We start from the raw sequence: 19,318 nt of genomic DNA on the forward strand, positions 1-19,318 counted from the left end.
CCCCCCCCACTTGTAAAATGCAGTCTTCCAAAACAAAATCCTCTGAACCATGACTTGACCGCAGGCCCCGGGGAAGCATCGGGCGTGTGCCACGCGTGCCCTGCTGGCTGTGGGCGGACGTCCGGGTCTCATCCCTTCCTGCGACTGATGCTGCTTTCTCTCTGTGCAGGTGTTCGTAGCCAATCCTAACAAGACGCAGCCCATCCTAGACATCCTCCTCAAGAACCAGACCAAACTCATAGAGTTCCTCAGCAAGTTTCAGAATGACAGGACCGAGGATGAACAATTTAACGATGAGAAGACCTATTTAGTTAAACAGATCAGGGATTTGAAGAGACCAGCTCAGCAAGAAGCCTAATTTCCAATCAACACCTAAAATAGTAAATCCAGATTCAGCGTTTGCTGTTAGCTATTCAGCATCAGGCACTCTTCTCGGTTCATGAGGAACATTACTGCTAACCTGCTGTTAAGTGAACGGTTTTTCATTTTACCTTTTTTGTTTTATTTTTTAGTCCAAGTTGGAGAACGTAGCTGCTGCTTTCTTGCCCACTAGAGCACACGTGGACTTTTTCTTGATCTGTGTGTCGCTTCAGAATTCGAGGACTCTGTTTGCTGTGGGAGTTCTGAATGTGGCTGGCTAGGCTCCTGCAGGCAGATGTGTAGATGACGGTGTGGTTTAGGGAAGAAGGGGGTTGGTGTTTTCAGATTCAACCTGCGTGCTTGCTTTGATCTCTGTTAAAGATCTGAGCGTGGGTTCGTGGTGAGGTTGTACGCCTTCGCTGAAGGAAGATCGAGCAGAGCTGTATTTGAGATCAGAGGGGAGCTGTATCCAAGGTAGGAGCTTTTGGGGTGGATAAAGTTGGCGTGCGAATGAATCGATAGCAACTTTTCAAAGGCGTGAAGCTTCATAAGGTCATGAGGAAAATGTATATATGCTTTTCACAGCTTTCTAGAATTTTTTGACATTTGATTTTCTTGAGACTTGTAAACCTGGATATGTTGAAGGGTATTTGTTAATTTTACTTTTTGGAAGGTATTTTAAACCAGTAGAGCTAACAGTGACACCTTGCGTTTCATTTCGACAATGCTTACAGGTTTCTTTTGTATATAATTCTTAGAATGCTCCTTTCTTTTAAATGATTTAATTTGTACAGCAGAGGAATGTTACTGTATTAGTATGTAACTATTACCTAATATTGAGTTTTTGCAAAAAAAAAAAAAAAAAATGAATGCTCATATGTAATTGAAAGACTTCCGATCACATGAAAATGCTGATTTAACTTTTAAGTATCACAGCATTAAAAGACAAAATGGAAACCAATCCTTTGTATTCAGCTATCTACTGGGGTGCCGTTCGGTAGGCCTGGCACTCAGCCAGCCACGCTTCCCTGCGCAGTATCGGCCTTATTCATTTCAATGAGTCATGAGCTCGCCAGACGTGAATGATGCTGATTTTGCTAAGTTCATGCTGATTCTTCGTGGGGGGGGGGGGGGGGGGGGGGGGGGGAACCTCTGTAGAACACCTTTTCTTTCTTAGAGTAAGTAATCCAGTACAATAGTTGTGAAACTGAATAATTAAAACTTTGGCTTCTCTTAGGAAAAGAAGAGCCCCTAGTCATAGGTGTCCTATGGGGAAACTTATTTTTTTTTAATGTCCTGTTCCTTAATGCTGCAAATTATCAGTATTTATAAAGTAACTGATTTTGCACCACTTTTTGTTACTGTGACCACGGCAGAACGTCTCCTAGAACATATCTATGTCAAGTTCTTAGAATGGTATCTGTTCATCTTAGTGATACAAAGATCACAACTAACAACTTAACAAATCAGAGTTTGCCAGTTTGAATTCAGCATGGCTGTAGCTGATTAAGAAATTTATATAATTACTCTTTGCTAGCCTCTCTTACTAATTGAATTATTTATCAGCCAGCAACATGAGACTCCCAATTGATGTTTTAAGCATCGGTAGGTTTTCAGACCTCCTGGGAATACCGGCGAGGAAAATAGCTCCAGAAGATATAAATATGTTTTATCCTATCTCAGTCAAAAGGCAGTCTGCATTATAATTGCTTTTCCTGAGGCTGTCTTTTCCAAAATCTGTGTAAAATAAGTCATGTTTTTCTACTGGAAGTCGGGAAAGCGATCCAAACTCCCGGAAATGAAAAATACCCAAGATACTTAGGAAGGGAACGGGGGACTCGACCGTGAGGAAACGTTCTGGGTCTCGCGGTCCAGTGCTTGGTGTCTGGATTTGGTGCGAAAACATCAGTTACACCAAGTGGAAGAAAAGTTTCCCCGCCAAGCTGGCTCTTAGAACTTGAAACAACAAAACAGCTTCCACTTGGGCGGTGGCACCTGCACTTGTGTGTGGGAGACAGCGAGGGTGCAGCACGTCACAGAGATCAGCGATGTGCCACCATTGCGTTGGGAGCCAGGGATAGTTAAGGCTCGTTTTGTTTTTGTTTTCTAACAAAAATGTGAAAACATTCAAAGGTGAAAAGTTACGATCATTTCATATATTCATATCACCAAAACTATTATACTGGAAGTGGTTTCTTTTTGTGTTACAAAGGTTTAATTTTACATGAGTCAGGTACAGTTACTCAATGTGATTTTTAACCCTTAAAAAAAAAAAAAAAAAAAAGGTGGAGATGTATACAGTTGTTAACAGTGCCCTGAAAGCATTTCCTTTCTCCTGAGGAAACGTAAATTTCTTATCAGAATATCTGGCTGGCCCTGTAATTTAAATTAAAAATAAAATTTTGGAGAAACAGCGCTGTCCGTTTTTATGGTGTCTTCCAGAGAGTTGCATTTGTGTCTCCGTGAACAGCCCCGTCAGGAGACACCCCGGCCCACATTTTGTCACAAACTAACGGGAAACAGCTAACACACATGCCTTTCTAAGTCTTTTTTCCTATTCAGGGTTTGATTTTTGGTGTCTGGTGCGACTTTCCCTTAAAAGTTACGCGACTTTTGGAGTGTTATGCGACCGGGCTCCCAGCTCCCTCACCCTGCCTTTTACGTGCAGTATATTACTCCTTGTTTGATCGCTTTTTTAGACCCTAGCGTTTGGGGAGCGGACCCTTCGCCCATGGCTCTGTGACCCTTTATTATTAACGTTCGAGGGTAAAACTACATTTGGCAGGAGGATTAGAAGTTACAAGGGTGAGATCACAGTGAGGGCGAGAGAGCCCTCTGTCCCCGGGCCGCCTGTGCTGTGGGGTGCACAGCCCTGTCCTCGCTTTTTAATTTAACCCTTGTCTGTAAATGGGATCGCCACTCTCTGGGGCCGTGGCCTGGGACGTGTCCTTGCCACAGCCCCGCATCCGAACACATCTTATTCGTTGCCTGTTTCTTCCAGGTAGTTCGGTCCCTCGTCTCCAGAGATGACACGGGCCCGTGAGGTCACACCTTGTGACTTGGCCCTTTCTCTGATCAGACAGGAAGTGGCCACGCTGAGGGCTGGACTTGTGCGTTAGCTCACATTCTACTTCCCACCGGTCACCTGTCGGTGTCACTTCCCCGCACCAAGAAGAAGCGAGTCTCGGGCTGCTCGGGGGTCAACGTGTAGCCCTTACCCTGCCCTCCTTATTTATATATATTATTTGTAAGGGCCAAAGAAGATCATGACTCTCCAAGCTCTGTGAGGGCTCAGTGCCCGATGGCTTTTTCTGCCATTCCGAGGTCATGAATGAGTGGTCCCCTGAGAATTTGCCAGAAATGCCCCCAGACACACTGCCCTTCAGCTACCGCTCGGTTTACAAGGAGCGTTCTTCCTCCCCGGCCCTTTGTGGCCTTCCCGCCACTTTCAGAGCCTCGTGCCATCTCTCCGGCCGTTTTGTTTCTGGAAGGTGTGAGGGACGAGGCCAGACGCCCCACACACTACAATCTCAAAGGCCTGTGCGCTGGATCCCAGGAACTAACCCCACAGGGAAGCCTCCCTCAGGAGCCATCTCAACACCTCTCCACGCTGACGGTCAGCGCCCGCCCGCCTGACCGCTTGTGGTCAGCCTGCGATCCTCCGCGGGGTCTAGAACCCAAGACACGGTCAGTAGGGACAAAGGCCTTCACAGCCTGTCGTGGAGACTCGTCCCTGCCCCGGTTCACGCCGACCGAAGAGGTGGTGATCTTCGCACAAAGCTGTGTCCCCTCACGACTGGCGTCACGCCTCTACGCGGCATTTATTCACAGTGACCGCCGCGGCCCCGCTGGTGTCTGGTTGCCCGCGTGATGGTCCGGTGGGAGCCGACGACCTCAGGCCCCAAGGGCTAGTGCTGGGCTTGTCCCCGGGGACCTGGGGCTCCCGGTACAGGGACGGCCAGGTTTCTAGGTAGGAGGTCGTGTCCTCTATAACTTGTGCAGTACTTTTTTCTAGGTAGCCCTTCCGGAAGACAGCCACTAGAGATTTAGGGGAAGATTTCAACTTTTCAGCGTTCTCTACCAGATGAACTTTAGCTCCTCAGGACTCCTGTTGCTCGGTAACAAATTTTTATCACCTACGGACTTGGTGATCTGTGGAAATGACACGGTCCTGTTCTGTTCTTCAGCACCTGGGTCTTCGGTTCGGTGGAGATGAAGCGGGGGGCAGCGGACAAGGCTGTAGGGGGAGCCTCGGGGCCAGCCCAGGGGAAGCTTCCAGACGAGGCCGCGCCCCAGCCGGTTTCCTCTCCTTCCTCCCTGGTGAGCTGCCCCACACACCCTGTTCCACGCTTGAGAGAGATTGACATCTCCCCACCTGACGGTGTCACCTGTGTGGAGAAGGGATGAGGGTCCCCTCGTCCCGGCCCCACTCCTAACCCAAATAGTACCTTCTCGTGCTCCGTTGACTCTGCGAGGGGTCCTCTCCCCGGCCCTCGGGCAGCCCCGCCGTGGACCTCTCCCCGTGGGGAATGAGGCGGGTGGGGTAGGGTCGAGTGCCAACCCCAACACGTGAACACACAGAGGACCGAGCGGTGCCCCGAGCCTCCCCGTAGCACCCGCTTCTGCCCTCTAGAAGCTACTTACCGTGGGCCAGGGCACCAGAAGGGTGGCAGTTAAGAGTCCCTGGAAGCAGCCCTCACCCCAGCGTCCTCAGCCGTCAGCTGGGATGGGCAGGGGGGGGGGGGCTTCCCAGCAGGGCTGAGCCCCAAAAACCACAATGTTAGTGGTGTAATGACATACCCTGTATCCCATCTTTTCCCTCCCCTGGCTCCCATCCCAGTCTGTACAGGGGCTGGCGGGGATCAAGTTCCGAATAAATGACCAGCGTTCGAACCCTTGTCCCAGGCTCTGCTGCTGGGGAAACCCAGACTAAGGCACACTCTGTTCCTTTTGCTAACCCTGAGGCATAAGCAGCCACGCCTGTGGTCAGCCGCTTCATGGGTGGGGCCCCTCTTAGAAGAGCAGGACATGGAACAACCAAGCTGTGCCGCCTGCCCTTCAGGTCACACACTTCCCGTCCCTCTCGCCTCCATATTCAGGAGGGGCTGTGGCCACAGCATGTGTGGCAAAGCCGGACACCAGATACCTGTGGCCCAAGACAGGCCGCAGACCTGGGCCTCCCGTCAGTGCCCCGGGGCCCCCCAAGCCCCGTCAGCCGACGCCCCTGCCCCCAGACACTTCTCTTTCCAAAGCAGCTGGACAGGCCCTGCCACTGCTCCGAAATTGTTCTTCCTGGTCATGAAAAATACTAGCACAACTGGAAAGAAGACTCCCCGTTCCCTCATGCTCTACCTCCTTCCAGAAAAGACTTTTTTGAAAAGTGTAGTACGCATAAACCTACGAAATGGCTGCGCCATTGGGAACTGGGGCCAGAGTTGGCAGACGTCCGGGTCTAGACTAGAACTGGCCAAGGGGTCAGGGGTCCTGCCTCGGCCCCCAGCCAGAGGGGCTCCCTGCCTTGCTGGGCCTCCTCAGCTGTCCCTCAAGCACTCAACTTTCATTTCTCTAAGTATCCATTGGGTGACAGTAGAGTTCTCTGTTTCCAGCTACAGCCGAGGCTGGGGACGGGGCATTCCTAGAGCGTACCAGACTCAGAGACCCGGAGACCTGGAGACCCCGAGACCCCGTGGCATTGAGAGCCCACCTGTCCCAGCTTCCCACGTGCCGTCTTGAGCAAAAAAGAGAGGGCAGTCAAGAGAGGTAAACAGAGACGGATAGATGCGTGATACACACGTAATGTCTGATATGGACAGTAAAGTGTGAAGGGCAGAATTTAGGTGGTGGGTGTATGGCTGTTTTGTTTTGAAGCAGCTTTATTGTCTGAAAGAATTTTGGAGTTGCAGAAAAAGAGGCAAAGGTGGTACAGGGAGTTTCCAGATCCACCCTGCACCTGGTTTCTCCTATTATTAGCATCATAAATAAGCATGGTGTATTTGTCATAATTAATGGATGAATATTGATATCCTATTATTAATATGTGAAAGTATTATTAATACTTAAAGTGCATCCATTACTCAGATGTCCGTAGTTTTCCCTTTCCCTGTGCTGGATCCCATCCAGGACCCCACGATGACACTTACTAGCCATCATGTGTCGGTAGGCTCCTCTTGGCTGGGCAGTGTCTCAGACTCTGCGTGTTTTCCATGACAGGCATTTGGTAGAGTCCCCCACAGGTGGGATCTGTCTGATTATTTCTCTCCTGATTAGGAGACCACCCAGAGAGAGCGCTGCCCTCGTCACAGCTTATCAAGGGTGCGCGCAGCCCCGTGACTCAATCCCTTGATGTTGACCTTGATCACCTGGTGGAGACGGCATGGTCTGGTTTCTCTGCAGTAAAGCTGCTCGTTCGCTTTCCCTCTTCCGAGTCTGTCCCCAGGAAACAGTTGCTATGTCTGCCCACACTCGGAGTGGGAATTAGGCTCCACTTCCTTGAGAGCAAGTATCTACGTCGATTATTTGGAATTTTTCTGCATGAGGCCTCTGTCTCTTCTCCCCGTCAGATCATTTTCCCCTGTAAAATTCCCTTGTGGTATCTTCTGAACACTTGAAATGTTTTGTAATACAATGGTGGCAACAAAATAAATGATCCAAAAAAATAGCCCCGGGGAGGGGGATATACGCCCAGCAGATACCGCTGAACCCCAGGGCCACGTGGCTTTGAGGGATGTGAGGGGACCCAGCAGCACCCACAACCCGTCCTCCGGAGTTCACTCTCCAGCCGAAGCCACCCACGGCCCATGGGCGTCCAACAGCAGTCCCGGATGAGGCGGGCCCAACCCGGAACTCACGTCAGCCCACCTGCCAGGGCACCCCACCCCCACCCCTTCCAGCCCGGGTTCCTTAAGTCAACAATTATCCTGGACGTCCTGCCTCATCGGCTACCCCCTCTTCCCATCCAGTCGACAGCAAATCCTGCTTGGCTCCGCCTTGAGATGTGTTGGTCTGGGACTTGCAAATCAGTCATCCTTACGATAATTATAACAAGCATTCTCAAATCAGGAAAACTCTCTTCCCTTCTTAGGAAACAGACTTAGAAATTCGATTGCGTGATGATGCAATACGGAAGAAGTATTGATGCGGCACCTGGGTGGCTCAGTCAGTTGGGCATCGGACTTTGGCTGAGGTCATGATCTCCCGATTCATGAGTTCGAGCTGTCAGCCTGTCAGCGCGGAGCCTGCTTCTGGATTCTCTGTCCCCCTCTCTCTCTGCCCCTCCCTTGCTTGTGCTCTCCCAAAAACAATTTTTTTTTTTTTAAAGAATGAGTATTGATTTAATTTCTGTTTTGTGGTAACTGGCAGGTAAATATTTGCTGACCTCCATGTGCTAAATCCTCCGAAACCACCCATGTCAACAGAGCCCCACTCTTTCAAGGTTCTCTGTTAACCGCCTACAGCCCTCATTAATATTGACTGAGTGATTACCAAGTGTCTACAAGGGCTAACTCAGTCCTCACGACACTCCGATAAGTGGGTCCTCTGGGATCCTGATTTGACAGATGAGGAAACAGGCACAGAGAGGTGAAGCAACTTGGCCAAGGCCACACAGCAGCAGGCAGCAGAGCCAGGAGTGGACCCGGCAGGCAGTACCTCTTTAGTCCGACATTCCACACGCTCTTCCAGCTGCCTGCCTTCCTCCAAAAATCATCAGTAAGCAGATAATTGAGGCCCAGTTGTGTCACCAGCTGCAGCCCAAGACCTAACCTTTACTGCTCACCTGCTCATACCCATCAGCCTCTCTCCCACATGTTTGCCTTGAGCCCTTCTTTCCAGTTTATCTCTTAACTCAGGCAAAGGACCAGATGGGGACAGCATCCCCTGATGGAAACCCACACTACCTTCAAGCCATAACCGCCCGGACGGACCAAGAGCTCAAGCGGCCCAGACGGCCCAGACCAGTTTGAGCTCAAGCCCTGACTTCCACCTGCGCAGATGGACCGTGGAATGGCCCACGAGTGACCCAGTTACCTGTACCTCATGACAATACTGAAGTCCCCACCCGAAGACAAACACGAGCCTCACTTACATCACACTGTGTGAATAGGCACGTTTCCTCACGGTGCATGCGCGGCCCTACGCCCTCCGCATACGATGACGCCCTCCCCTTTCTAAGTAGTCATCCTAACCCTAAATAAAGGAAACCCACTCACCCCTGCAGGGGAGTCAGAGCTTCAGAAGTTATTCCCTGTGATCTCTTTATCTCCTTTGCGAGACAACTCACCTAGTGTACTTTCTACCTGTGACCCCCCCCCCCAGGAGCAAAATGAACAGTAGCAAAGGGGGGGTCTCAGAATCCCTCCCACTCTGATCGCCTGTTTAACAGCAAAGCAGCTATTCGTCTGGCACTCTCCTCGTATGTTAGACTGGAGTGTTTTACCGTCATAGGCTCCTGGAGTCCTGTGACGCTACCAGCCCTGAGGTGCTCCCACCTCCGTGATTCTCCCAGCCCCGAGGTGCTCCCACCTCCCTGGTTCTCCCAGCCCCGAGGTGCTCCCACCTCCGAGGTGCTGCCCGGTCTCAGTGATGTGCTTGCTGCTCACCTAGGGGTTTTGATAAAAAGCTAGTTCTGGTCCGGAGGGTCTGGGATGGGGCCTGAGATTCTGCTCTTCTAACCAGCCCCCAGGTGCTGCAGCCCAGGGGCCACACCTGGAGAAGCAAGAGAGGGCAGGTGACATCAACCGCTGGTTATCCGGCTTCCATGCAAAGGAATAAGGAGCAGCCCCCAGGCACAGGCTGGGGGTTGAGGGGGTTGAGGTAGATGGGCCTCTCCAGGATGAGGATGGGCCCCGGGCACAGGGCAGGGCTGTGATGCCACCCGCGATGGCCGTGGTCACCAGAGAGACCAGGGGGGCTGGGTGTGGTGCGGACCAGCCTGGGGGCCAGAGGACTGAGCCAGGCCTGGACCCACACCCGGAAGTGCGGCCACCCAAGAAAGGGTGTGGGTCTGAGCTGGACCCCCACAGTTGGTGGTCCATCCTTCTCTTGCATATCACACCTTCTGTTTCTGTTTCTGGGTCTGTCCCTGTCCCCCTAGACCATGAGCTTCCCCCGATTGGGGAGATCAGGGGTCGGGCATCACTCAAGCTCAGCTCGAGAGCTACATCCCAACAGGGGACCACACTGCACGCCTCTAGGGGCACCATCACCTTCCTATCATATCCAAGTTTGTCTATTCAACCTGACAGCTTTCCAGCAGATGGCAGGGGAGCGTCTTGGGGACAAATGCCCACAAACCACCATCAGGGCTGCCGCTCAGTGATGGAACAAAATAACATGAACCCAAGCTGGGCTGGTGGCTTAGGCTCTTAGGGGCCAGGAGCTCAGACTTGCTGAAGGCAGGGAGGCGACTGTCCACCCCAGGCTGGGAACCTGAGCGTTCCTGGGTCTTCAAGCCCAGGAAGCAACTGGAAGACTGGCCCAAGTTCTTGTTGAGGAGGGGCGGGCACCCACCCTCCCATTGGACCTTCCAAGAGGGCCTCTGCCCCGTGGCCTGCTACTGCTCAGGAACGAGGCATGTGAGGAGGACATTCCCGAGCTGTCACTGGGGTGGTGGCTCTGAGTCTGGCTGGGGGAAGCATCACCAGCTAACATGGTGGCAGTGATCTCTGTGTCCCATCCGAGATGCAGGCAGATGGGGCATAAGGCAGGAGCACGTGTTCCTCCAGGCTTGGTGGGGATCCTGGGGGCCTGGTTCATCCTCATTCCACAGCAGCCTGTCTGGGGGCAGTGCAGAGGGGATGCCAAGAATTGAGGCCCTCGCGAGGTGCTTCCGGAAGAGCAAGCTGCTGGCTGAGGGTGGCGTCCCAGGAGGGGTGGGGACATCCGGTAGCTTCAGGGTGTTCCTCTCCAACTCGTGGTGATGCTGGGTCCAGGCTGGCAGGCACAGGGGAGCCTTGATGAACTAGTTCCTAAGAGGACTGAGGCTCTCGTGGGTGAGCTGAGGGGAGCTTCCACGGGGAGGTGCTGCGAGGTCTGGATAAGAGCAGTCCTGCCATGGATGGAGAAACTTTGCAAGGGTAAGAGGAAATCAGGCAGAGCTTAGAAAATGGAGAGGGTTCCTAAGACAGACGGGAGTCTGGAAGAGCCCCAAACACAAGAACAGTTCACTCGACCCAGAAATCCCCTCCACTGAGTTTGGTCAAGAAAACAGCAGTAGGGGTAGGGGATGGTGAGTAGAAAGAAAGCGTATAATCCCAGCCACTCGGGTGGCGACTGGTTCCGGGGGCTCTTCCAGAGTCTAAACAAGGATCTTTCACCCTTCATAAAAATTAACTCGAAATGGATATAGACCTGAGTGTAAAAAGCAAAATTATGAAACTCCCAGAGGATAACATAGGAGACATGACCTTGGACATGGTGATGACCTTTTCTTTACAACCAAATGGGTAACCCACGAAAGAAATGACTGATAGGCAGGACTTCGTTGAAAATTTCTGGGACACCTGGGTGGCTCAGTCGGTTGAGCGCCCGACTCTTGATTTCAGCTCAGGTCATGATCCCAGGGTCGTGGGGTGGTCGAGCCCGCATTGGGCTCCAAGCTGAGTGTGGAACCTGCTTCAGATTCTCTCTCTTCTTCCCTCTGCCCCGCAATCTGGCTCAAGAGCTCTCTCTTTGAAAGAAAGAAAGAAAGAAAGAAAGAAAGAAAGAAAGAAAGGAAGGAAGAAAAAGGAAGAAAAGAAAAACTAAAAATTTCTGCTCTGCAAGTGACATTATCAAGAGAACGAAAAGATAAGCCACCGACTTAGGAGAAATATTTGCAAAAGACACATCCGACAAAGTGCTATTATCCAAAATATACAAAGAGTTCTTAAAACTCAACAATAAGAAAGCAAACAACCTGATTTAAAAATGGGCCATTATTAACAGACACCTCACCAAAGAAAATATTTCAATGGCAAAGAAGCATATGAAAAGATGCCGTACATCAGAGATCATCAGAGAAAGACAAATTGAAACAGCAAGGCAACACCACCACATACTTACTAAAATGGCCAGGATCTTCAGGGAAGTGAAAAAAACCTTATGGATACGTGTCATTGTACATGTGCCAAGACTCACAGAATGTACAACACCAGGGAGGAAGCCTAGTGTAGACCATAAGGCTGGGTCTTAAGCCCATGGGTGATAAGGACACGCCAATGCAGGTTTATCAACTGTAGCAATGCCCCACTCTGGTGGAGGATGTTGATGACGGGGGAGGCTGTGCATGAGTGGAGGCAGATGGGATATGGGAAGTCTCTGTGCCTTCCTCTCGATTTTACCGTGACTCCAAGATGTTTCTTTAAAAAAGATAGTCTTTTTGGGGGCACCTGGGTGGCTCAGTCAGCTAAGCGTCTGACTTCAGCTCAGATCATGATCTCACCGTCCGTGAGTTCGAGCCCCGCGTCGGGCTCTATGCTGACAGCTCAGAGCCTGGAGCCTGCTGTGGATTCTGTGTCTCCCTCTCTCTCCTCCCTTCCTCTACTCACATGCTCTCTCTCTCAAAAATAAACATTAAAAAAATTTTTTTTAAAAAAGATAGTCTTTTGAAAAACCTGGGTACCATTAATAAAGAGCTGGAAACCACTGACTCTTCTTGGACTTAAAATAGAGGCTTTCAGAAAAGGACGTGTCAAAGGGACATCCGAAGATTCAGAACAGGTGGAGCGGGCAGCCAGCGTCATAAGAAACCTTCAGTCTTCAGAAGATGTGTCAGAACACATCGCTGTCACGTACCTGCAGCCAGAACAATCTTCAAAATACATCAGAAGGAAAAAAAAGGACAGCTTGGGACGACGGTAAAGACGCTTTGGATGAAAATGATGACCTCCAGGGATGCACGAAGTTGATTTCACAAGAAGCCAGAGAAGGGAATAGGAGGGTCAGTGAACAGATGAAACAAAGTGGAATGTTAGAAAACTCAGAAGAGGGGCGCCTGGGTGGCGCAGTCGGTTAAGCGGCCGACTTCAGCCAGGTCACGATCTCGCGGTCCGTGAGTTCGAGCCCCGCGTCGGGCTCTGGGCTGATGGCTCGGAGCCTGGAGCCTGCTTCCGATTCTGTGTCTCCCTCTCTCTCTGCCCCTCCCCCGTTCATGCTCTGTCTCTCTCTGTCTCAAAAATAAACTTTAAAAAAAAATAAAAAAATAAAATAAAATAAAACCAATCTTTTAATTGGGTTGTCTAATTATTTTATTATATATATATTTATATATTATATAATATATAAATATATATAAAAATATATAAATATATATAAAAATATATAAATATATAATATATATAATATATAATATAATATATATTATATATAATTATAAATATATAATATATAATAAATATAATATATATTATAAATATATATAAATTATATATTATATATATAAATTATAAATAATATAAAAATATAATAAAATTATATATTTATATATAATAAAATAAAAATTATAAAAATATAAATAATATAAAAATATATTATAAATATATATAAATTATAAATATATATATTATTTTAATAGCTATTTCTTCAAAAAGATATTAAGAAGATATCCAACATCATTAGTCATTAGGGGAAAAGCAAATTAAAACCAAAATGAGATACCAGTGCATACTTACTGACTTGGCTATAATCAAAGACATAATTAGCAAGATTGTGGAAAAATGGGAACCCTTATACACTGCTCGTGGGAAAGCATAATGTTACCATATGACCCAATAATTCCACTCCTAGATATCAACCTAGAAATGAAAACATGTTCACACAAATATGCAAATATTCATGGCAGCATTCTCATAACAGTTAAAAAATGGAAAAATTCCAAATGTCCATTAACAGGTAAATGGATAAATAAAATGTGGTAGATCCATCCAGTATGTATTACTCAGCAATAACAAAGAATGAAATACTAATCATGCTACAACATGAATGAACTTCAAAATATTATGCTCAGTACAGGGCGCCTGGGTGGCTCAGTCGGTTAAGCGGCCGACTTCGGCTCAGGTCACGATCTCACGGTCCGTGAGTTCGAGCCCCACGTCGGGCTCTGGGCTGACCGCTCAGAGCCTGGAGCCTGTTTCAGATTCTGTGTCTCCCTCTCTCTGACCCTCCCCCGTTCATGCTCGGTCTCTCTCTGTCTCAAAAATAAATAAACGTTAAAAAAAATTCAAAAAAAAAAAAAAAAAAAGAAAACTCGGAAGAAAATCAGATGACGCCTCTAGGGGACCGCTCACCAAGGAGGAGCGCCTGGGTGGTGGTCTCGGGGGAAGATAGCCTGGATGGTGGGGCCGGGGACCCGGCGTAAGGAACACAGGAGCAAACAGACGCTTCCTGGACAAATCGAAGCACTTTTGAAGAAACTGGTTGATGCCACTGAGTTAAAAGCGTTATTTCAAAACACTTGAAAGGAAATCAGCCGAGGAAGACGAAGTATAACCCCGCAGATGTAGAGTCTTCAAACTGCGAAAGCTTCGCCGAGGTCAGGAAAACACAGAAAGGGGGAGGCAATAACGCCAGCAGAAATTTTGAGTCCTTCCTGAATTACAGCGAGACAAACAAACGAATGCTCAGCAAATAGCCAAGCTGGAAGGAATCTGCCCTTTAACGGGGAGAGGAGAATCTTTCCAAAGCAGATGGCAGGACCGGCCGCGCTGGACAACTGTGGAACAGGAGCCAAAGTTCCACCGGGAAAATTCAAAAGGATCGTGGGCCGTTACCGAAGCCGGTTTATTTCCCACGAGAGAAAAAACACTCTCGGTGATGGGCGGAGAGCACTGGCGGCTGGGAAAAAAACGCTTGGAACGTTGAGAACATTCCTACATCCAGATGTAAGTCACTGGGGAAGAATGTATGTATTTGGAAGAGTATTCTTACATCCCCGATGTTCCACGGGGACATTTGGCAGAGGCCAGGAGGACCCCTGGAGAGGGTTGCCCGATAAAAGGCAGGATGCCCGGGTAAACTGACCAGTGTCTCTTCAGCCTGGTGGTCAGCAGCATCAGGGGTGAGGCATGTTGATAATACGTAGCTCTGACATGACGCTGTTAAGAATGACGCTTCACCTCTGGTCCTCCTCCCCCAACCCCCTAACCCCCATCTAATAGTAACAAGCACATCAGACAAATCCCCCAGTGGGACTTTCTACAAAATACCTCAACACTGTCAAGGTCATCAAAAACAAGGGTAGTCAGGGGCGCCTGGGTGGCTCAGTCGGTTGAGCGTCCGACTTTGGCTCAGGTCATGATCTCACGGTTCATGAGTTCAAGCCCCGTGTCGGGCTCTGGGCTGACGGCTCAGAGCCTGGAGCCTGCTTCGGATTCTGTGTCTCCCTCTCTCTCTGCCCCTCCCCTGCTCATGCTCTGTCTCTCTCTGTCTCAAAAATAAATAAAAACATTTAAAAAAAATTTTTTTAATAATAAAAAAAAAGACAAGGAAAGTCTGAGAAACTATCACAGCCAAGGGGAGCCTAAGGAAATGTAATTACCACCGTGTGGGATCCTGGGTAAGATCCTGGAACAGAAAAGTCACATTAGCTAAAAACTAAGGAAATCTGAATAAAGCATGAACTGTAGTTAATAGTATATCCATATGGATTCCTGATGTGAATAAAACATCTACATGTAAGATGTTAATTGTGAAGGAAATTGGATGTGAGGCATCTGGAACTGTCTGTCCTTTATATGTAATTTTTCTGTAAATCTAAAACTGTTCTAATAAATGAAGTTAATTTTTTTTTAATGTTTGTTTATTTTGAAAGAGCAGGGGAAGGGCAGACAGAGAAGAGAGAGAGAGAATCCCAAGCCAGCTCCCCACTCAGCGAGGAGCTCAACGCGGGGCTCAAACTCACAAAACGTGAGATCATGACCTGAGCTGGGATCAAGAGTCAGACGTTTAACCGACAGAGCCACCCAGGAGCCCCTGAAGTTAAGTTTTTAAAAAGTTCCTGGGGAGGGGCGCCTGGGTGGGTCAGTGAGTTAAGCGTCTGACTTCAGCTCAGGTCATGATCTTCCGGTTCGTGAGTTCAAGCCCCGCATCGGGCTCTGTGCTGACAGCTCGGAGCCTGGAGCCTGCTTCGGATTCTGTGTCTCCCTCTCTCTGCCCCTCCCCCGCTCATGCTTACTCACTCTCTCTCTCTCTCTCTCTCTCTCTCTCCCCCTCAAAAATAAATAAAAACTTAAAAATCATAAAATAAAATAAAAAGTTACTGAGGATACAGGAGATTCGAATACTACCAACCAACCTGCCATAATCGACATTTGTAGAACTTAAAACCCCAAACTGCACAAAATACACAGTTTTTTCAAGTGCACGTGGAATGTGTGTCAAGATCAACTGTATACAGGATCATCAAGTGAGGCTCAACAAATCTGAAAGAAAAAGTATTTAAATTATTTGGGGTCCGTTCTCTGACCACAGTGGAAATAAATTAGAAATCAATTACATAAAGACAGCTCTCAAATCCCCCAAATATCTAGGAATTAAAAAACACTTTTCACAATAATCCTGTGTCAAAGAAGAAAGAAAGAAAGAAAGAAAGAAAGAAAGAAAGAAAGAAAGAAAGAAAAAGAAAGAAAGAAAGAAGAAAGAAAGAATGAGGGAAATGAGAAAGTATTTTAATATAAATGAAAATAAAAACCTAATATATCAAAAGTCATCCTGGCCTCCGGCTTCTTTATCCAGGTGACTTGACCTCGTCCCATGACTTTAAATTCTGTCTGTAAACTGCCGAATCCCACATTTTTAGCTCCGGCCCAACCTGCTTGCAGAGTTCACAAATCAAGCTGCTGTTTGGCATCTCCTGGATGCATTAAGAGCATCTAAAACCCCAGATGCCTAAGAAAATTCTAGATTCCCCTTCCATTTCCCCATCATGCATCCTATTCCTTAGCCCTCCAACCCAGGAATCATCCTTAGGAATTCTCTTTCCTTCCCACATTCTTCTGACTCTACTTCCAGCCAATCTTGAATCCACCCACTTCTCTCCGTATCCAGAATACAAAGCCTCCCTTTTCAGGGACCCTGTCAACCCCCCACTGTGTATCTCTAGTGCCTGGCACAAAGCAGGTCCTCAATTTATAAAACTTGACCGGGGGGGGGGGGGTGGCGAAGGGAGGGGGTAACTCTTTCCCAGTCAGGGGATGTGGAAAGCTCAGTTGGAAACTGGAAGGTTGTTTGGTGAGCGTCCAGCAGGGCAGAAGGGTGGGTGACGACAGGGCAGAGCTGAGGCGCTATCTCAGCAGATTCTGGAAAAACCTGATGACGTCTCCTTGACTCACCAGCGCATCTCTCTGTTGTCTTGTTTGCCCCCAAGTTCACGCGTCCCTTCCTTAGCTTTGATTCACTGCCATCCCCTGGCCGGTAGGTGACCCTGACTCAGTGTTGGCTGAATGAGTGAGTTTCTACAAGCTGCCTGGTCCCCACACTCTGAGCATCCACGTTCTACCTTCTTCCTGCTAACACATTCCCTCCTCACCCCAGGGCCAGCAGGATCCGTCAGGTCTCCACTTCCTTCGGCTTCACCTCATTCCCACCTCATGGTTCCCCACTTGTAGGTGCTCCTAAGCCTTCTAAGCTCGTGTTTACAAACATTTCTTAGAGGAAGCCCTTCATTTCAACCATCATCAAGTTTCATTTCAACGAAACCATTAAGTTTCGTTCTAAAGAGAACATTCATCTACATGGATTAGTCCCCTACAGCTGCCCTAGCAAGTACCGTAGCCTGTCTGGCTTACACCGTAGGAAATTACTTTCTTGCAGTTCTGGAGGCTGGAAGTCCAAGATCAAGTTGTTGTCAGTGTTGGTTCCAACTGAGGCCTCTCCCCTTGGCTCGTAGGGGCCGCCCCCTCGCTGTGTCTTCGCGTGGTCTTCCCTCTGTGTGTGCCTGTGTCCTGATCTCCCCTTCTTATAAGGACTCCGGTCGTATCGGATGAGGACCCACCCCCAAGCCCACATTAACTTAATTACCTCCTCAAACATGCTGTTTCCAAATGCCATCGCGTTCTGAGGTAGTGGGGTCAGGACTTCAACTTGGGAAGGGGGGGGACCCAATTTAGCCCAGGACGCTATGTGTCATCGATTCCTAGACTTGCTCTTTCGTATCGACAACAATAATTACAGCCTAAAAAGATGTCATTAAGCCAGCCCGAAAGACAGCTCAAAGCCAAAAGAGAAATGCCTCCCACACCCAGGCCAAAGCCCCGACAGCCACATTCCGGTAACAAGAGTCACTTTCTGGGCCTGCAGACCCCACTTCCCCACGTGATGGATAGGAACTGTGCTCTTTCTTGTGGGTGAAACACAACAGCATTGTAAACTATGGCTATGAAGGAATGCGCAAGGCAGTAAGAACGTATATATTCCACTTTTCTCCTAACTGAATTTCCACTTCTGTAAAGAAAAGACGGGCTCCGGACTGGACAAGAGTGAGTCGTATCTAGCTCGCCCGTCTCCACGCGTGGACTCCTCGTTCCCCTGTCCCTCCATGGGACACCTCTTCACCTGCCCAGACCGCTAGCCAGTGCTGGCCACGCCCACCGCCTCTGTTCCTGCTTTCTTTTCTTCAAATTATTTATTTCTCTTGGAAATAATCACATTGACTTACTTGATTATCTGTGTCTCCTTTCACTAGAATACACTGTGCAGGGGAACAGTGGGGCCCTTGTCTGTCTCGGTTCGCGTTTGTATCGCGGTGGCCTGGCCCCTAAGATCCGTTGCATCAGCCGATTCGGAGTGAATACATAAATAGCTGCTACATTTTCAAGTGGCGGTTTGGCTTTAGGGTGACTTTTTCATATTCATCTTCCGAGGTGTATGTTGCTGAATCCAAAATGTTGAAAATCGTTTGCCTTCCTTCATGGGGAGGTGACTCGACAGTCTAGCCGGGAAGGTGATGCCTGCGTGGCATTGAAAGGCAGCAGAAGCGCCACACTGGTAACGGCCACCAGGGGGCGCCACCGAATCGCCGTGGCAGGCAGCACGTGGAGGCGGCAGCTCGGGACCGCGGGGCGGGTTGCGGGTGGAACTGGGAGTTCCAGTTGTCCGCGGCGCCGGTGCGCTCACGCCCTCCAGGTATCCCAGGGGCAGCAGGAGGGGCCCGGCCTGCTACGGGGTCCCCAGGAAAAGAGTCGGCCCCGAAAGCATTCCCTTCACGAGAAGAACTACGAATATACAATACCTGGGTAAAGATAAGCCACAAGGGGCGCCTAGGTGGCTCAGTCAGTGGGGCGTCCGACTCTGGATCAGGTCGTGATCTCACCGTTGGCGAGTTTGAGCCCTGCGTTGGGCTCTATGCTGACTGCTCAGATCCTGGAGCTCGTTTTGGATTCGGTGTTTGCCTCTCCTCCACTCACACTCTGTCTCTATCAAAAAATGAATAAAAATTTTTTAAAAAGTCACAAAATTTTACTGGGGGCCCTAAAGCTTAAAATAAATGGAGAGGCAAACCAAACTCCTGGATAGGAATACGCATTCTCCCCCAAATTAAAGCAGCCCCCAACAAAAATCCCAGTAGGGTTTTGCAGACAACTAAGGAAATTCATTCTAAAATTTGTCTTGAGAAGCCAATACGTTACAACTGTCAAGAACTTTTTTTTTTTAAGTAGTGAGTAATGTTTTCGATGTTCTATATATAACAATGTTAGAAGGAAATACTGGTGAATATATAAGTTTAAAGAGGAGAGAGTCTTTCTAAGTGTACAGGCAAGGAAGAAATCCTAATGGAAAATGTGATGAATTTACATATCAAAACAGTCCATGAATGCGATAAAAAGGCAGATGTCAAAATGGGAAAAATACCAGTGACTTCTGGTGGACGGAGCTAATAATCTTAATATGCAAAGGAGTCTTCTCTGTGTTTTTATGAGATAAACACGGGAATGGAAAAACGGGAAAAGGACACAGGCAGGGCCTCACGGAATAGGATCTGGAGCCC

At 48.7% G+C, this 19,318-nt stretch overlaps 1 protein-coding gene and 1 long non-coding RNA gene across 3 annotated transcripts in view; one reads left to right on the forward strand and one right to left on the reverse strand.

Annotated features, from left to right (window-relative positions):
• CAB39 (calcium binding protein 39) overlaps positions 1-2,773 on the forward strand; it is an 88,522-nt gene extending 85,749 nt beyond the window's left edge. The window contains exon 9 of the mRNA XM_023259793.2: positions 170-2,773. Within this exon, the coding sequence (XP_023115561.1) occupies positions 170-358 (189 nt within the window). The 3' untranslated portion in view covers positions 359-2,773. The remainder of the gene's footprint in view (positions 1-169) is intronic.
• LOC109502924 lies at positions 2,613-18,702 on the reverse strand. 2 transcript variants are annotated; one of them, XR_006583601.1, is made up of 4 exons: positions 17,990-18,702; positions 15,629-15,755; positions 8,958-10,423; positions 2,613-4,748 (listed from the first exon to the last, which is right to left on the reverse strand). It is a non-coding gene; the product is annotated as an uncharacterized LOC109502924 (long non-coding RNA). The 2 variants fall into 2 exon arrangements; XR_002161838.3 differs by lacking the exon at positions 2,613-4,748 and having other exon boundaries at positions 7,662-10,423; positions 17,990-18,698.
• Between the last annotated feature and the right edge of the window lie 616 nt (positions 18,703-19,318).

Source organism: Felis catus, chromosome C1 (assembly GCF_018350175.1).
Source record: "Felis catus isolate Fca126 chromosome C1, F.catus_Fca126_mat1.0, whole genome shotgun sequence".
In the NCBI taxonomy this organism is placed as follows: Eukaryota; Metazoa; Chordata; class Mammalia; order Carnivora; family Felidae; genus Felis; species Felis catus.